At 36.1% G+C, this 15,140-nt stretch overlaps 4 protein-coding genes across 6 annotated transcripts; 2 read left to right on the top strand and 2 right to left on the bottom strand.

The window, feature by feature from the left end:
* On the top strand, positions 1-3,025 carry LOC111304827 (abscisic acid receptor PYL9-like). Of its 3 annotated transcripts, XR_016331761.1 has the most exons (6): positions 1-73; positions 166-321; positions 803-1,018; positions 1,146-1,420; positions 2,022-2,389; positions 2,693-3,025. XR_016331761.1 is itself a non-coding variant. In XM_022901792.2 (4 exons), exons 2-4 carry the CDS (start codon positions 196-198, stop codon positions 1,362-1,364), a joined length of 561 nt encoding a protein of 186 aa, XP_022757527.2. In that variant the 5' UTR covers positions 1-73; positions 166-195; the 3' UTR covers positions 1,365-1,855. The 3 variants fall into 3 exon arrangements, 1 of the variants encoding a protein (XP_022757527.2); XR_016331760.1 differs by having other exon boundaries at positions 2,022-3,025; XM_022901792.2 differs by lacking the exons at positions 2,022-2,389; positions 2,693-3,025 and having other exon boundaries at positions 1,146-1,855.
* On the bottom strand, positions 2,475-5,696 carry LOC111304826 (pentatricopeptide (PPR) repeat-containing protein). Its single transcript, XM_022901789.2, has one exon. The coding sequence runs from the start codon at positions 5,602-5,604 to the stop codon at positions 2,785-2,787; it is 2,820 nt and encodes a 939-aa protein (XP_022757524.2). The 5' UTR covers positions 5,605-5,696; the 3' UTR covers positions 2,475-2,784.
* Positions 5,697-9,174: 3,478 nt separating this feature from the next.
* Positions 9,175-11,474, bottom strand: WTF1 (Ubiquitin carboxyl-terminal hydrolase family protein). The gene has a single exon (XM_022901788.2). The coding sequence runs from the start codon at positions 11,219-11,221 to the stop codon at positions 9,620-9,622; it is 1,602 nt and encodes a 533-aa protein (XP_022757523.2). The 5' UTR covers positions 11,222-11,474; the 3' UTR covers positions 9,175-9,619.
* A 520-nt stretch (positions 11,475-11,994) lies between these two features.
* LOC111304823 (Glycosyl hydrolase superfamily protein) lies at positions 11,995-14,909 on the top strand. The gene is made up of 8 exons (XM_022901786.2): positions 11,995-12,399; positions 12,492-12,565; positions 12,651-12,731; positions 12,813-12,897; positions 12,986-13,083; positions 13,221-13,308; positions 13,874-14,228; positions 14,489-14,909. Exons 1-8 carry the CDS (start codon positions 12,130-12,132, stop codon positions 14,740-14,742), a joined length of 1,305 nt encoding a protein of 434 aa, XP_022757521.1. The 5' UTR covers positions 11,995-12,129; the 3' UTR covers positions 14,743-14,909.
* Positions 14,910-15,140: the final 231 nt, after the last annotated feature.

Here is a 15,140-nt window from a genome sequence, read left to right as displayed (position 1 = left end):
GTCGGTGAATTATTTAATCTTTGGTAGACTGCCAAGCCAAGTTAAGAGCAAAGCAAAGAAGATAGTGAAAAAAGTAAGAGCTGATCTCTGTGGAACTCTCCTGTAATTTTCAGCCTCTCATTAACAGAGACGAAAGAGAAGTAATTGTTTTTGTTCATTGATCAGATATATCAATCAGGAAAAAGAAAAGAAGAAATGAACGGTGATGGTGAGAACGGTATGATGGAGGCCCAGTACATATGGAGACACCATAGGCACGAAATCAGAGACGATCAGTGCACATCTGCTCTTGTGAAACACGTCAAAGCTCCTGTTCATCTCGTAAGTTTTCTCTGTTTCTGATTCGCTGTCTTTCCAGTATTTCCCCCTTTTTTTTCTACTGCTTGGTGCCTCTTCGATTTGTTCAATTTTGTCACCACAGCTTAAGCTGTTGACCTTTTTTTTTTTTTAAATAAATCTCCCCTGGATCTGCCAAAATCCGCATCTCTTCCGAAGTTTAATTTTCGAACAAAAAGTCAAATTTATGTTCATGTCAGAAAATTTTAACAGGACATAAAATCTACGAATATCTATTGTTTTTCCTATTTTTAACAGATAAAAAACCAAACTGTTTTCACTAAGGTCTGAAGTAAATGTCGGAATATTTGATTTGATTCTTTTGTTACATTCGTTTCCTTTCCTCAGTTAGTTGGAGCTAGTTGCTATAAGTAGTACTGTTGTTAGAAGCTGTTATTTCCTTGTTCTTTTGTTAGTAATAGAGCAGTACTAATAATAATGGTTACCTACGATAAATTATGGATAGGTATGGTCGTTGGTAAGGCGGTTTGATCAGCCGCAGAAGTACAAGCCGTTTGTAAGCAGGTGCATCATGAACGGGGACCTCGGAATTGGTAGTGTTAGAGAAGTCAACGTCAAATCTGGTCTTCCCGCCACGACCAGCACCGAACGATTGGAACTTCTTGATGATGAAGAACACATTCTCGGCATCAAAATCGTCGGCGGCGATCACCGTCTCAGGGTACAAATAACAGTTATTCTCTCGCGCTTAGTTTTTTTTTTTCTTCTAGTCTTTTTACTTCAAGAATAAAAAATGAATTTGTTAGTGTTATTATAGTACTAATTTGTTAACAGATAATTTTTTGCAGAATTATTCTTCAATCATAACGGTCCATCCTGAGGTTATCGAAGGAAGGCCAGGGACGATGGTGATCGAATCATTCGCTGTCGATGTGCCAGAAGGGAACACCAAGGATGAAACCTGTTACTTTGTGGAGGCTTTAATCCGATGTAATCTGAAGTCGTTAGCCGATGTTTCAGAGAGGATGGCTGTGCTAGACCAGATAGAGCCTATCAACCGACGCTAACTGAGAAGTTGGAATTTTGATGACTAAAATGACTAGCTTTTCTGGAGAGAGATGTGGTAGGAGCTGTGGATTTTATGATCTGAACAAGTACTTTTGGATACAATGCTCGATATGTGATTTTTACTTTGTTATGAGAGACCATTAACACTTTTTTTCTGCTATGGAAGCTTTCTTCATTTAATGCCTCAGTAGTTATAATCTGTTAGGTTTCAAATTCATTGCAAGCCTCCAAATTTTCTGTTCTGTAATTGGGTTTTGGGATTCCAACAAGTCGAAGAGGATGGTGGTTGTTTTATCACCGTCGTTTCTGGTTCTCTTTTTTTTTTTTCGATAGTGGTAATTTAAGTTGCTATGGTGCTACTTGTAAATATTTATGTAAGATAAGGAAAGATGGAGCCCTTTATTTCCATGTTGTAGCTGCAGCTGTAGATGCAGGATGGATTTGGAGAACCATTTTAAGTAACAGTTTCTTCTCTTTTCTTTGTTTTGGACATGTTGGTGTCTTTTCATTAATTTTTTGTTGCGATTTTTTTCCTTTTTCTTTTTTTGGCTTTTCTGCTTATTTGGGTAACTATTATCGTATGCTTTTATCCCAACTGTGAAGCAATTTATTAAGTATATATTTGTTCAGTTCTCAGCCTCTAATTTTGAGTGCAGAAAGTGCGGGTACGCTATGGAAAAGCACCGAGGGGGTCGCTTTTTTAGTCATAAAGGTGCTCAGCACGCTAGATAACTCAGATCTTGTAACGATTTTTATCAAGCTAGACCTTCCACGCTAAGAAGTTTTCTTTGGAGCAACCAATCACTCATCTTTGCGACTTGTAGTGAACTTCCAGCATGTCTCCATCTCAGAGAACTCGTGATTAGCTTTTTTCCTTTCTTGTTGAACTGCTGCGAGCATTTGGTGGAATGTTGACTACTTCTCCGCCAGTTGACTGGTGGATGTATGTCAAATTCTCTTTGTTGGCAGGGGATTGTGAGAGGAATGGAAGTCGCAAAAATGAGTGTTGAGCATGCAATATCAAGTTAGTAATATAATATTTCATTTCTTATCCTGAAAGCTTGTAGGGGTGTAATGCTTCTAGTTTTGACGATGTAACAATGAAATGGTTCCACGAAAATGCTTTTAAACTTCTACGGATGAAAGTAACAAAGTGGGCTTATAAAATTTACATTTCGTCAATTTTGGATTGTACTCTTTCCAAGCCTGCTTTGCGGCTCTTTGCTGAAGACTTGCAGTATTTGGATTGTGCAATGATTCTCATGCCATTGTGAAAGAAAAAGAATGGCCTTACCGTCTGGTTGATATATTTCCTCTGCTTGAGCAGGACGAAGTGCAGGTTTCCAACTACCTCTTACCCTTCCGCAGGATTTTGCATGATGGTTTCAAGTAGATACTTAAAGCCGTTGAGGCCCCTTGTTACCAACAATCATTGCAGGAACACTTTCCTTCACTGAAATGGTGAAACCGGCTACCATCCCTTAGGAAAATCTCTCGGTTTTTTACCAAAGATATGTATTTAGCTGCAGTGTGGCAGTCGGGGCAAATCCTCGTGTTCTTGATTACCCTGATAGGCATATCGCTTCTTGACTTGATTAGTCCATAAGTTATGGCCAATTTCTCTGTGTGACTGAACAGTACTTTCTCCTTTTCATTGTCATCAATATTCTGATAAACGCACTTGACATCAGGCTTATACCCAAGCTTCTTCATTTCATAAACGAGATGGTACAACTCAAAATATATCTCCCCTTCATCTGGATGGTTCTCTTCCGCAAAGAATTGATGAATTATCTGACCAATTTGAATCCAGCTCCAGACTTGCCCATTTTTCACCCCTATATCGCTCATCAAATCTTTGATGCGTTCAACATCACCCCATCTGTCAGACATGGCATATAGATTCATCATCAAAATATAATTTGCAGAATTATATGGTTCTAACTCGAAAAGTTTCTTCACTGCAATCTCTGCCAATTGTATGTTCTTATGGATACGGCAAGATCCAAGAAGAGCACCCCATATCGTAGCGTCTGGTTTCAAAGGCATACTTTGAATGAAATCCCAAGCTTCATCAAGATATCCAGCTCTTCCGAGAAGATCTACCATGCAAGAATAATGTTCAATTGTTGGTGTTATACCATAATCAGAGCTCATACTATCAAAATATTTCCATCCTTCGTCAACCAAACCTGAATTCTTACAACCAGAGAGTACAGCTGTGAATGTTATGGCATCTGGCAGGATGCCTGCTGCAAGCATCTCCCTAAAGACCGAGACCACCTCTTTACCAAGGCCATAGATCGCAAACCCCATTATCAGGCAATTCCAAGAGGCCAGTGTTCTATTCTCAATCCTCTTGAAAACCTCATAAGCTGCTTTCAAATTGCCAGATTTACCATACATGTCAATAAGTGCAGTAGCTACAAACACATCTTCAATAAAACCATTTTTTATGCTGAAGCAGTGTATCTCTTTACCTTTCTGTAACAGAGATAGACCTCCACAATTTCGAAGTAAGCTGGTTATGGTGACAGAGTTGGGCTTGATACCTTCTTGTTGCATTTGGCTGAAAAATTCGAGGGATTCCCTATAGTTTCCATTCTGCGAACTGCCTGATATCAGAGCAGTCCAAGATACTACATCGGGACTCATTCCTGAATTCTTTATTTGATGAATCAGGGCCAAAGCTTCATTATTGCGCCCCCGCATGGAATACCCTGATATCAAACCATTCCATGTTACTAGGTCTGGCGTTAGTCCTTCCTCTTCCATCCCAATCATTAACTTTCTAGCATCCTCCAAAAGGCCCTTGAAGGAATATCCTGATATTAACGTATTCCAAGCAACAATATTTTTGTTATTCATGTTACTAAAAACAGCGTGAGCTTTTCCTAGACAATCATGCTTCACGTACATGTCTAACAATGAAGTTACTACATATACATCATAGTCCAACCCATTTCTTATAACATAACCATGAATTTCTCTCCCAAAATTCAATATCCCCAATTTAATGACAGCTTGAAGAAGACTGGTGACAGAACTCGAATTTGGCTTGAAACCGACTACTTGCATTCCCCGCAAAATTGACAGGACTGCTTTATGAGAGCCATGAAGGGCATGGCCAGACAAAAGGCAGTTCCAGGTTATTATATCAGGCTTGATATCAGATGATTCCATTTCCTTTAATAAATCCCAAGCATCATTCAAATAGCCACGGGCAGCATAACTTGAAATTATAGAATTCCATGAAGACAGGTTATGATCTTCCATCAAATCAAAAACTCTCCTAGCAGATTCCAGTCTATTGTTTCTCGAGTACATAGTAATCAAGGAATTGCATACTGACAAATCTGATTCCAATGTAAATTTTAATACATACCCATGAATTTGCTTTCCTTCCTCGAGAGCTCCCACTTTGGTACAGCCTTGCAGCATCTTTGCAATGGTACTACCATTGGCTTTGGCAAAAGAAAACTTCATTTCTCTAAACAACTCCATAGCCTTCTCCCATCTCTCATTCCTCAAGTTTACCATGATAGCCTCATTCCAAACAAGCTCTTCCTTTCTCACCATTTCATTAAAAACTTGATTAGCACTCTCCAAATCCCAACAAGTTCCATATAAATTCATCAATGCACACTTCAAATACACATCCAAATCAAAACCCTTCTTGATCAAATCAGCATGAATCTGCAAACCTAGCCATGAGTCCTTCAAACTAGCACACATTTTCAGAACCAAAGTAAGAACTTTACTATCAAAAACCACGTCTTTACCACACAATTCACCAAAAACCTCAAGAACTTCACGTGTCTGTCCCCCATAACTGTGAAGGTCGTTCAAGAAAGAATTCCAGAAAACATAGTTCCGAGCAAAACCCATGAAGAAAACCATCGTAGCTGCTCTAAAATCGCCAAATTTCAAATAACTCCAGATCAAACTCTTAGCCGTAGAATCTGAACTCCAATTATTACACATTTTAAGCAACCTGGCATGCAAGACTTTAACTGACTCCAGACTATTGACCTCTTTTAACTCATCGAAGAAGTGAAAAGAACCCGAAGAAGAGAGACTTGACCAAGAGTATGGAAGTGAAAAAGTAGAGAGTTGGGTTTCAGGAGAGGTGACAGTGGGACCAAGAGCTAAAGAAGTAGGTGAAACTTTCTTGGGTTTTGTTGGGTTTTGAAGGAGAGAGGGATTAAAGTAGTGTTGAAATGGAGCTACTTTGTCCATGGAGATTTTTTCGAGGTTGGGATATGAAGTGAAGAAACTGAAGGTGGTTGGGTTTCGAAGAAATGGCGGTTAGGGGCATGTTATTGGTTTTTGTTTTCATTTCGTGATTCGCTGCCAGCTGAGAAAAAAATTATTGGCTTTTGGATTTCCTGGATAAGGTTTTTACCTACCCTGCTATCTTCGATTTCTTTGGCTTATTATGATTTATTCCCATAAGCTTTTTTCTTTTCGGCGTTTTCACCCCTTTGCAGTACACCACTTAAATATATATTTTAGGATTTTAAAATTTTAAAATTAATTTTTTATCAAATATAATTATATAATTCATTGATAATATTTAAAATATATACACTAATTTTTTTTTAATTGCAAATGAAGGCAAGTATCTTTACAAGTAAGAAGAGAATGACGGGATAAAATTCATAACTACATAATTTTTAATTGACCTCTTAATCATCAGGTTAAAAGGAAAAAATTTATATACTAATAATTTATTAAATATAAACTTTCAATCGATCTCTTAACCAACAGGCTAAGAAGAGAAAGTCTATACACTAATATTTATTAAATGTAAATTCAAATAATATATGCATTTTGCATATGTTTTCAAACACTCTTTCAGCATAGTTAAAATATTTATTAAAAATGATTATAGATGTGCACTTTACATTTACATTTGTGAATGAATGTAATGCAGATAAAATTATCTAAATAATATAGATAAAAAAAAATTGATCGATAGAATGGCGAAGATGTTGTCATTCATTTGTTTTTCCATGTAAAAAAATTAGAAAGGACAAGAACAACACGATGAGGAAAATTACTAGTGAAGAATCTACAAGCCAAAGGAAACATGGACTACAACAGCTTAATATCTACAAAGCAGAAAAATAGGCATAGCTTGATCTCGATTCATGTGTTTCTCGCATCCTGCAGCACTTCTTCACTGGATTTAAGCAGCTACCGTAAAAAAGTGAAACTTGAAAATAAATTAATTTAAAATGATTTACTCATTTTTTTTAAGAGATAAATTCTCATAAGATTGAGATTTTGTAATACTTAAAAATTCATCTTTTCTATTCTATTATAATTAAGCTTTGATTTCTTTTATAAAAAAATTAATATATTTAAAAATACCCAAAAAAAAAAAAAAGTTCATATGATTTGAAACATATAAATTATTATCAATGTAAGAAGAAAAGTACCAAGACAATTGTCAAATCTATATATATTATTATTGAAATAGTTTTGGAAGGAGTTGGAATTAAATAAATTTGTTGACATCAGATATTATTTTGTATTAATTTCTTGTAAGTTACTCTTTTGGAGAAACACATATAATTTGTTCATATTAATAATAACGTTTTTGTACTTTTTTATAAGTATTTGCTCTAAAATAATTTTTACCAAGAGTTTACCAAGCGAAACGAGGGCAGCAACTTAATTAATATATATTATGATTGAGCAATAATCCTGTTCATAGCCACATAATTTATATTGCAGTTTGTTGTCTTCCTAAAGCCAACATGCTTTTGTTGGAGGATATTTTTCTTTTTTACTGCTGGAGGCTTCCAAAATAAAATCTGGAAAACAGCAAGAAAGCAGGGAAGAGTAGACAAATGCCTCTAGGAGCGAAGTTGGAAAAAATCGTGACAACTTTTCTGCACTGTCCTTCATAAGGCTTCAAATTTTAATTTAATTTAATTTAAAGCCTTTGAAGGAGAGTGAAAAAGGGTTGCCAACGTCAATCCATACGCCTCCTATCCAAAACCAAGAGGCAGTTCGTTCAGATCCCTCTCGAGGGCCGCCAGCCGGTATGCTTACGGAAGCCGTGAAGCGTGAAAGGCTACCAAAGGTGGCAAAGTTGGAAGCCCTCGAGGGGGAGTGAACAAACTGTGCCTTGAAGATTCATGTGAGCAAAGAGCCTTGGGTTAGTTCTGTATCAAGTGTTTCGATTTTAAATTCAGAATCTGTGTGACTTTAAGTTTAGAATCTTTTTATTTATGCTTAAATCAATTTAAAACACAAGCGTGTGAACATTAAAACAATGAAAATAATTGATTACATAAGTTAAAGAGAAACAGAATAACAATATAAAATGTTAGAAATATATTTTATATTCACTGAAACAGAAATATTTGATGATGTACAAATGAAGGTGGAGCAACTCTTTATTTATAATTAAAATTTCAGTTACACTTAATAACAATATCACTAAAATAAAAGTTAAAATTAAAAGATTATAAAAATTACAATCAATCAAGATTCTAACTCATAATTCTAGGATCAACCAAATCTGTTGGAGACTGTTACTGTTCCTGCAAGTTTCCAAAATATTTACTTGCATATCTCTCATCTTGGGCCTTTCTAAATGTGATGCGGACAGCTTGCAGGTAAAACCTTGGACTCACATATTCTGAATCTAAAGTGGAAAGTCGTGACAGTTGGTATTAGAGACTTAGATGTTTTAAATTAATGCCTACTACAAAAGGCTCACTGAGCACTTGAATAAGGAGGGGAATAATGAGGACCCTTTTATAGGCGCCAGAAAATGCGTGAAAGGAAAATATTACATGCATTCATGGTTTCACTCATTAATTTCATTCATCTCATCACGACCGTTCATTGGATGAGCTTCATGTGATATAGTGTAGAAATTTAGTGAGATTGATGATTGTGCATATTATCATACAGGATTAGTTACCGAATCTACTGAAGTGTGAATGATTGGTGCAATTTGATTCCAAGCACTGATTCTGAGAAGGTGTCTCTCTCACATTTTGCCTTACCCATATTACAAAAACGAATTGGACGCAAGTTGCCATAGGGAGTCAATCCCATCTCAACAAAGAATAAAACAGTTTTGGCATCTCATCGCTCCTTTTTGTAAGTCCACGAGAGAACAATTCGAAATACCCATATCGAATGGAACATATCACCAGTTCGAAAATGTAATCTCTATCCTGAACAAATCATCAAGATATGAAGACTATTTATCGACCAAGATTCTCAAACATTGCTTCAATCAGCCCACCTGATGTACGTCTTCCCAGAGCTAGCCCCGTTGTGCTACATTTAATCCTTTGCCTTCTCTTGAAACCATATGGATGGAAGAAATTGACAACAGAAAGCAACCTAAAAGTAAATGGTAAAGTTATATGTTCAAAACTTAATTTTACTTTAGATTAGAAAGATGATACCAGTTTTCAGTTATTAACCCTTTACAGCACCTAGGATTTGCAGAGAACATTCTGTTGTACGCTTCACCAGAAACAACGTTTGGCAATCATGTGAAGCATCGATTGAAATGAAGTTAATCCATAGATGAATTTTTTTCTTGCAAATGTATTTTGCATTTGATTCTTTGGTGAACGCACAAGGCAAGTTTATCCTTCAACTGTGGAAATTTGGATAGCCAAATTGAAATGTAAAATATAACAAAATGAGGAAGCAAAGGAAAAAAGTTAATGAAGAATATGATAGGAATTTGGCAAATTGAGGTAAGTTGTTAAAACCAATGGAAGTGATCTCCGTTACAATCCGCATCTCAATTAATGAGCAAAACTTGGATGAGATAAACTGCAAAATTGGATAACTTTCATAACCAGAAACAGTGCTCCTTGCATACGTTCTAAGGCAATAAAAGTACATTAACATCCCGAAAGGGACTCCTAAATCAATGCAGACAGATATGCTTTAGTCATCCACGAAGCTTTTGATGAGCTCCAAGTCCAACCAGCCATTTCACTGTGATAAATACAATGTAGTATGGGAAAAAGATGTACAAGAACACATCACTAAAGTATTTCTATGTAGACCACTGGTAATGACTCAGTTTACATTAACAAAGGGCATGAACTGCTCCAAGCTCCAACAAATAAGATTTGGCATCTCGCTAAGAAGTAAGCTCGATTCTTTATCCAGTGCAAAACCCTTACCCACCCCTTCTAAGCTTAAGCAAGGGGTCAAAAGCCTACAGAGTTTGGCTTTAGTTTATAGCAAATTTGAAATCTTTTTACCATCGCTCTCTTGGTCGACCATCAGGAAATACAGGGACACGCATTACATCTTCTTTCTTGGTTGCGTAATCTGCTTGTTTAGTTGGTTTGCTCAATCCAATCTTAACAGGCTCATCATCTTCATCAAAATCTGGTGGTGCGTCATCATCTTCATCACTCCAATCATCCTCATAGTCATCATCACCTTCACCACCCTCATCATCATCATCAAACCCACCATCACTAAGATAACTATCCATATCAGACCATCCTTCTTCTCCTTCCTCATCACTTGCCTCCTCAGGCATATCACTTTCTTCATTACCATCAGCATCTTTCTTTGAACCACCCCTTTTTGGGAACCTAGGAATGGCAACAAGAGAACGAAACTTCTCTTTAATAAGCAACAGTGGATCCTTATCTATCAATTGAGAATCACGATAAGCTTCCCTAAGAAAAACAGAATCCCTATCCCCTTTCAAAGACACATAGAACATATCAGGATGCCTTATTATCATCCCTCGAAGTTGCTGAGAGAATCTAAACTCCTCTCGAAAATGAGTGAGGTGATCCACAAGAGTTCTCTTCTCAACAGTGAGGCTCAAAATCTCATGTACCACCCCACAAGCATGTTTTTCCTTCGCTGGTGTTCCCGATCTCAATCCTGAAAAGTCTGAATAAGGGGATATATAAGGCATGTCTCTAAACTGGCATAGCCTTCTCATTTCACCCTTAGAAAGATTAAGACCCTTAGGAAGCTTAATTCTATTGAACTTCAGCGGTCTATCTATAATCAAATTCTTCTCTTCCAACTCTCTAGCTCGATTTTCCTCTTCAGCTAATTCAGCTGCAGATACTGCAAGCTCGGGATCCCAATGAGTTAATTCCAAAGCAAGGCCTCGTTCAGTTGGAACAACACGAAAATATTGAGGGTATCGCTGACAAATCGTGTCACGAAACTCTAAAGGAAGCCCAAGATCAGTCCTCAAATGTGCAATCTTCTCCAACAAAATTCGCTTCTCCAACGACATCATCAATAACTTCCGCAACTTAACAACCAACAAACCCTCCATTTCATTCCTGACTCTCAACTCATCCAAGTAAAGCCTTTCAGCTTCAGGTGTCAACCTAAACCTCAATGAAAAAGCCCCTTCTTCCATGATTTCAAACACTCCAGGAAACTTCCTCAGTAAGGCAATAAATCTACGCCTTTTTTGGAGACCTAAATCTCTTCTATACCTCCCCAATGACTTAAGTGACATGATTCTATCAGGTTGACTCACTAGAATCTTTCTTATCTTTAACACCAATTTAAGCTTCTTGTCCCTTTGAATCACATTATCAAAAGGAAGCTCTTTTCTTCTCTTAACTGCAGCTCTTATCGGCTCAAAAGCGACATGGGTTTTTCTCAGATTACCCCAAGAAGTAAAACCCTTATCTTGAAAAACCAAACTTTGGCCCAAAAATGGCGTCTTTTCAGAAACTTTATTCGACCGATGGTAATGGGATTTCATAGAAAGTTGTGGTTTGTCATGAAATGGGGATTTGTAAGAGAGAAACAGGGGAACAAAGGTTGGCATTGAAGCTTTGTTTGAAGCAAGCATAAGGCGATGTTCCATGTTCAATTGCTTAAATATTGATATAAATTAATACACACAAAAAATAGCAAAGATTAGAGGGAAGAATTACCTGTACGGGACAGAGGGTGGAGCTCGTTTGGGATTGAAATTTGAATTATTAGGGTTTTTGAGCAAAACCCCCTTTTTTACAGATTTTTCTGTTGAGATTTTTGTTATCTAAAATCCAGGGACCTCAATGTAAAATCATTATGACGGGCACGTTTGTCAGATTGCAATCAAATTTTATTTAACGGAGCTTCTATCGATATTTGTTTTACTCTTCACATTTTTTTTTTTTCACTTATTTTCACTTTTTGCTTTCAGCATATAAAAAAATTTTAAAAAATTTTTAGATTTACTTATTTTGAAACTTAAAATTTTTTATTTTAATTAGTTAAAATCAAGACAAAATTAAATATTCATATTTATATTTTTTTCTAAATTTATAAGTATTTAAAATAATTCATATTTCTTACAATGCTATAAAAGTTTTTAAAATATTTTTAATCGATTTTTATAATAAATTTATAATTATTTAAAATCATTAGTATTTTTTGTGATGGTACAAAAATTTTTAAATACTTTTTATATATTTTTTAAACCTTAAATATAATATTTGTTTAATTGATCAAATATAAAAATCTCATAAATTATATAAAATAAAATTTACAAAAAATTTGTATAAAAAATTTAAAATTAAAATAAAAAATAATTAAATATTTTTATTTAAAATAATTTAAAAAAAAAGAGTTTGAAGGGAAAATTTTGGGTATGTTTAGAGCCTCGTGTGTTTAAAACGGGAAGTCGATTTTCCGTCACGAAAGTATTGACTTTTTTTTTTCCGTCTTTTTGAGCTCGCTGAAGTATTGACTAGGTTGTCTTGTAACTGTAACGGGAGAAAGAAAGAAATGGCGAGAAGGCGAGAGCGGCGAGTGGAGCCGAGTCCGGATCGGCGCAAAGAGCGAGACGGAACGGCAACTCGAGAAGAAAAGCTCGGCGACTCAGATGCTTCGGATCGTAAGCTCATCAGTATATTCGTACTCTTCTTCATCGTAATTCCGGCAGTATCTGTACTCGTATACATCATCAAAAACGGTTCAGGTACGAAACGTTTGGAACCGGTCGTAACTGAACGAGGACTCATCAAAACCGACATTAATTTCCAAGAGATCCTCACTGTAAGAACCGTATTTAAAATAAATAAATAAATAAATCTATCAAGAGTGTTTTTTTTTTTTGGCTAAAATTTTGAAAATTTAAATAATTTCAGGAGAATTCGAAGGTAGCAGAAAATGCGTCGCAACGGCATTATGATTACCCTGTATTGGCTTACATTACCCCATGGTAAGATCATCTCAACTGTTCTTTTGTTTTCTTTTTAATGTTGGAAGAAACGAAATTCTTGATTTATTTGTTAGAAGTTTTGCAGGAATTCGAGGGGCTATGAAATGGCAAAGAGGTTTAATTCTAAGTTTACCCACTTATCACCTGTTTGGTATGATTTGAAAAGGTATATCCAATTTTGAATTAACAAATTTGAAGTTAGCATTTGTTTTAAATTTCTAAAAGGAAAAAAGAATTTTGTTTCCAGCCAAGGAAGCAGCTTGGTTCTGGAGGGGAGACATAATGCTGATAAAGGATGGATGTCAGAGCTTAGAATGAGAGGAGATGCTTTGGTAATATAATTTGTTTTTTTTTGGATAATTTCATGGCTTCTAGCATAGTATTTTTCCGTTATCATAAAAATATATTTTTGATATATAGGTATTACCTAGAGTAGTTCTAGAAGCAGTTCCTACAGAGATGCTTAAAAAGAAGAAACAGATGGATAAAGCTATTGATCTGATAGTAACAGAGTGCAAGTAAGCCTCTATTTATTATTCTATGTTCTTTTGTTAGTATTCCATGTTATAGAAGACATTTTTTACCTGCGCTTCCTAACAAAATGCTGAAGTTTTCTAATGTTATTTGTTTTGTGGATTCTTTCCTCAATGAACAGAGAAATGGAATATGATGGTATCGTGCTGGAGTCTTGGTCAAGATGGGCTGCATACGGTATCTTGCATGATCCAGACTTGAGGAATATGGTAATCATCACTTTAATTGACGTTTCCTCTTTGTTAAAACTGTATAATTCCAGTTCCTAAGGCTTCAGGTTTGGTCATGTTTTGAACTAGCAGCTCGTGGACGTATGCTGCCTGAGGATGCCAAGTCTGTAATTATTTCCTGGGTTCTTTGATTTAGTTGTGTCTATTTTTCCTAGTCTTTCTTTTGATTCCTTTCATCTTTTTAGGTTCAAAGTCCTTTAATTCCTTTCATCGTTTTTCTTTTTGGTTTCAAAAGCATTATGCTTCCTCTCTCCACCTCATTCTTAGCTCTATATTAAGGTTAAAAGGACTAAGCTTTCTATGATTATTATCAGTTTTCTTTTGTGGTTAGCTGTTAGTGACATCTGAAATTGAAGTCTCTTTACCATAACGAGATAAATACATGAAAAGGCTTGGATTTTCACTTTTCTTACTTGATTCCAGACATTGAGGTTCATACACTCATCAAGCATTCTTTCTTTCTGACCTGTGGTAATTCCTTGTCTCTAGCAATTCATAATGAAACGGTCAACCTAAATCTAGTTCTTTCTGTTTTCAAACCTAGGCGCTCAAGTTTGTAAAACAACTTGGACATGCACTGCATTCTGTGAGATCAACCAAGAACCCTGAGCAACAATTGCAGTTGGTATACGTTATAGGCCCACCACATTCGGAGAGACTCCAGCAACATGAGTTTGGACCAGAAGATGTTCTGACCTTGAGTGATGCCGTGGATGGTTTCTCACTTATGACATATGACTTCTCAGGTCCAAATAATCCAGGTCCAAACGCACCTCTGCAATGGATACGTTTTATCCTGCAGTTGCTCCTTGGTTCCACTGCCAACAATGCTCAGAGACTGGCTCCAAAAGTATTTCTTGGCATCAATTTTTACGGAAATGATTTTGCTCTATCAGGAGGTAGTACATCTTCTTTTTCCTTAGTTGTTAAGGTGATTGTGTATTTGTCTTGCTCTTTTATACCATGTAGCATTTAATCATATATGCGTACGACCTTAATAATCTTCAAATATATTTGAACTAGACTCGATAGCTCATGCTAAAACGGTCTTTTATGTCTTTCCATTATAAGTTGTAATTTAGTATACTGCTAGTGCTGTATCTTGAATAGGGTTGTTAAAAGAAAAGTTTTGTATGTGACATAAGAGACTATTGAGCAGGTTCTGGTAGTAAAGCTATCATTGGTAGAGATTACCTCTCATTGTTGGAGAAGCACAGGCCCCTATTGCAATGGGAAAAGAACAGCGGAGAGCACTTTTTCGTTTATTCTGATCATAACAATGTCAGGCATGCAGTGTTCTACCCATCATTGATGTCAATTTACATGCGGCTAGAGGAAGCTCGTTCGTGGGGAACTGGCATTTCAATATGGGAAATTGGGCAAGGCTTGGACTACTTTTGTCATCTTCTGTGATGATTCCAATTTTGTTCTTTCTTGGCACTGTAACATATAATTTTGGGTTTTCACCTGTTCATTTGTCTTTTCTAATGGAAGAAATTCTAGATAGATGTCAAATTCAAAGGAGTGCTGTAAGATCTGAGTTGAAATAAGATTCTGCAATAAGTATATCTCTCTCCTAATCTGCTTGTCTTTGCGATTTCTCATTTTGTACGTACCAGTTATTGGTTCCTTTTAAGATATTTAAGCGTGCTTTCGATCTTTGGCATTGAACAGCAAATGCCTATCAAAAAATGGATGTTCTGCTTTTACCATAGGTATGAGCCATAAGCAAAAACAAAAGTTATTTTTTATCTTTGGTATTTGATGGGCTTGTTTTCAACCTCGGGCCCAATGGTAACTAATTGAATGTA

This window comes from Durio zibethinus, chromosome 21 (genome assembly GCF_047325235.1).
Source record: "Durio zibethinus cultivar Kanyao isolate XHJ-2024 chromosome 21, ASM4732523v1, whole genome shotgun sequence".
Classification (NCBI taxonomy): Eukaryota; Viridiplantae; Streptophyta; class Magnoliopsida; order Malvales; family Malvaceae; genus Durio; species Durio zibethinus.
The sequence above is the reverse complement of the archived record's forward strand: the minus strand, read 5'-3'. Positions and strand labels throughout refer to the sequence as shown.

Bases quoted from the DNA above. Each gene is read 5' to 3' on its own strand.
- LOC111304827 (XM_022901792.2), top strand. From the start codon at position 196: ATGAACGGTGATGGTGAGAACGGTATGATGGAGGCCCAGTACATATGG. The intron at 322-802 runs GTAAGTTTTCTC...AATTATGGATAG, and splicing joins TCAAAGCTCCTGTTCATCTC to GTATGGTCGTTGGTAAGGCG. The intron at 1,019-1,145 runs GTACAAATAACA...AATTTTTTGCAG, and splicing joins GCGGCGATCACCGTCTCAGG to AATTATTCTTCAATCATAAC.
- LOC111304826 (XM_022901789.2), bottom strand. From the start codon at position 5,604: ATGGACAAAGTAGCTCCATTTCAACACTACTTTAATCCCTCTCTCCTT.
- WTF1 (XM_022901788.2), bottom strand. From the start codon at position 11,221: ATGGAACATCGCCTTATGCTTGCTTCAAACAAAGCTTCAATGCCAACC.
- LOC111304823 (XM_022901786.2), top strand. From the start codon at position 12,130: ATGGCGAGAAGGCGAGAGCGGCGAGTGGAGCCGAGTCCGGATCGGCGC. The intron at 12,732-12,812 runs GTATATCCAATT...TTTTGTTTCCAG, and splicing joins GTTTGGTATGATTTGAAAAG to CCAAGGAAGCAGCTTGGTTC. The intron at 12,898-12,985 runs GTAATATAATTT...TTTGATATATAG, and splicing joins GAATGAGAGGAGATGCTTTG to GTATTACCTAGAGTAGTTCT.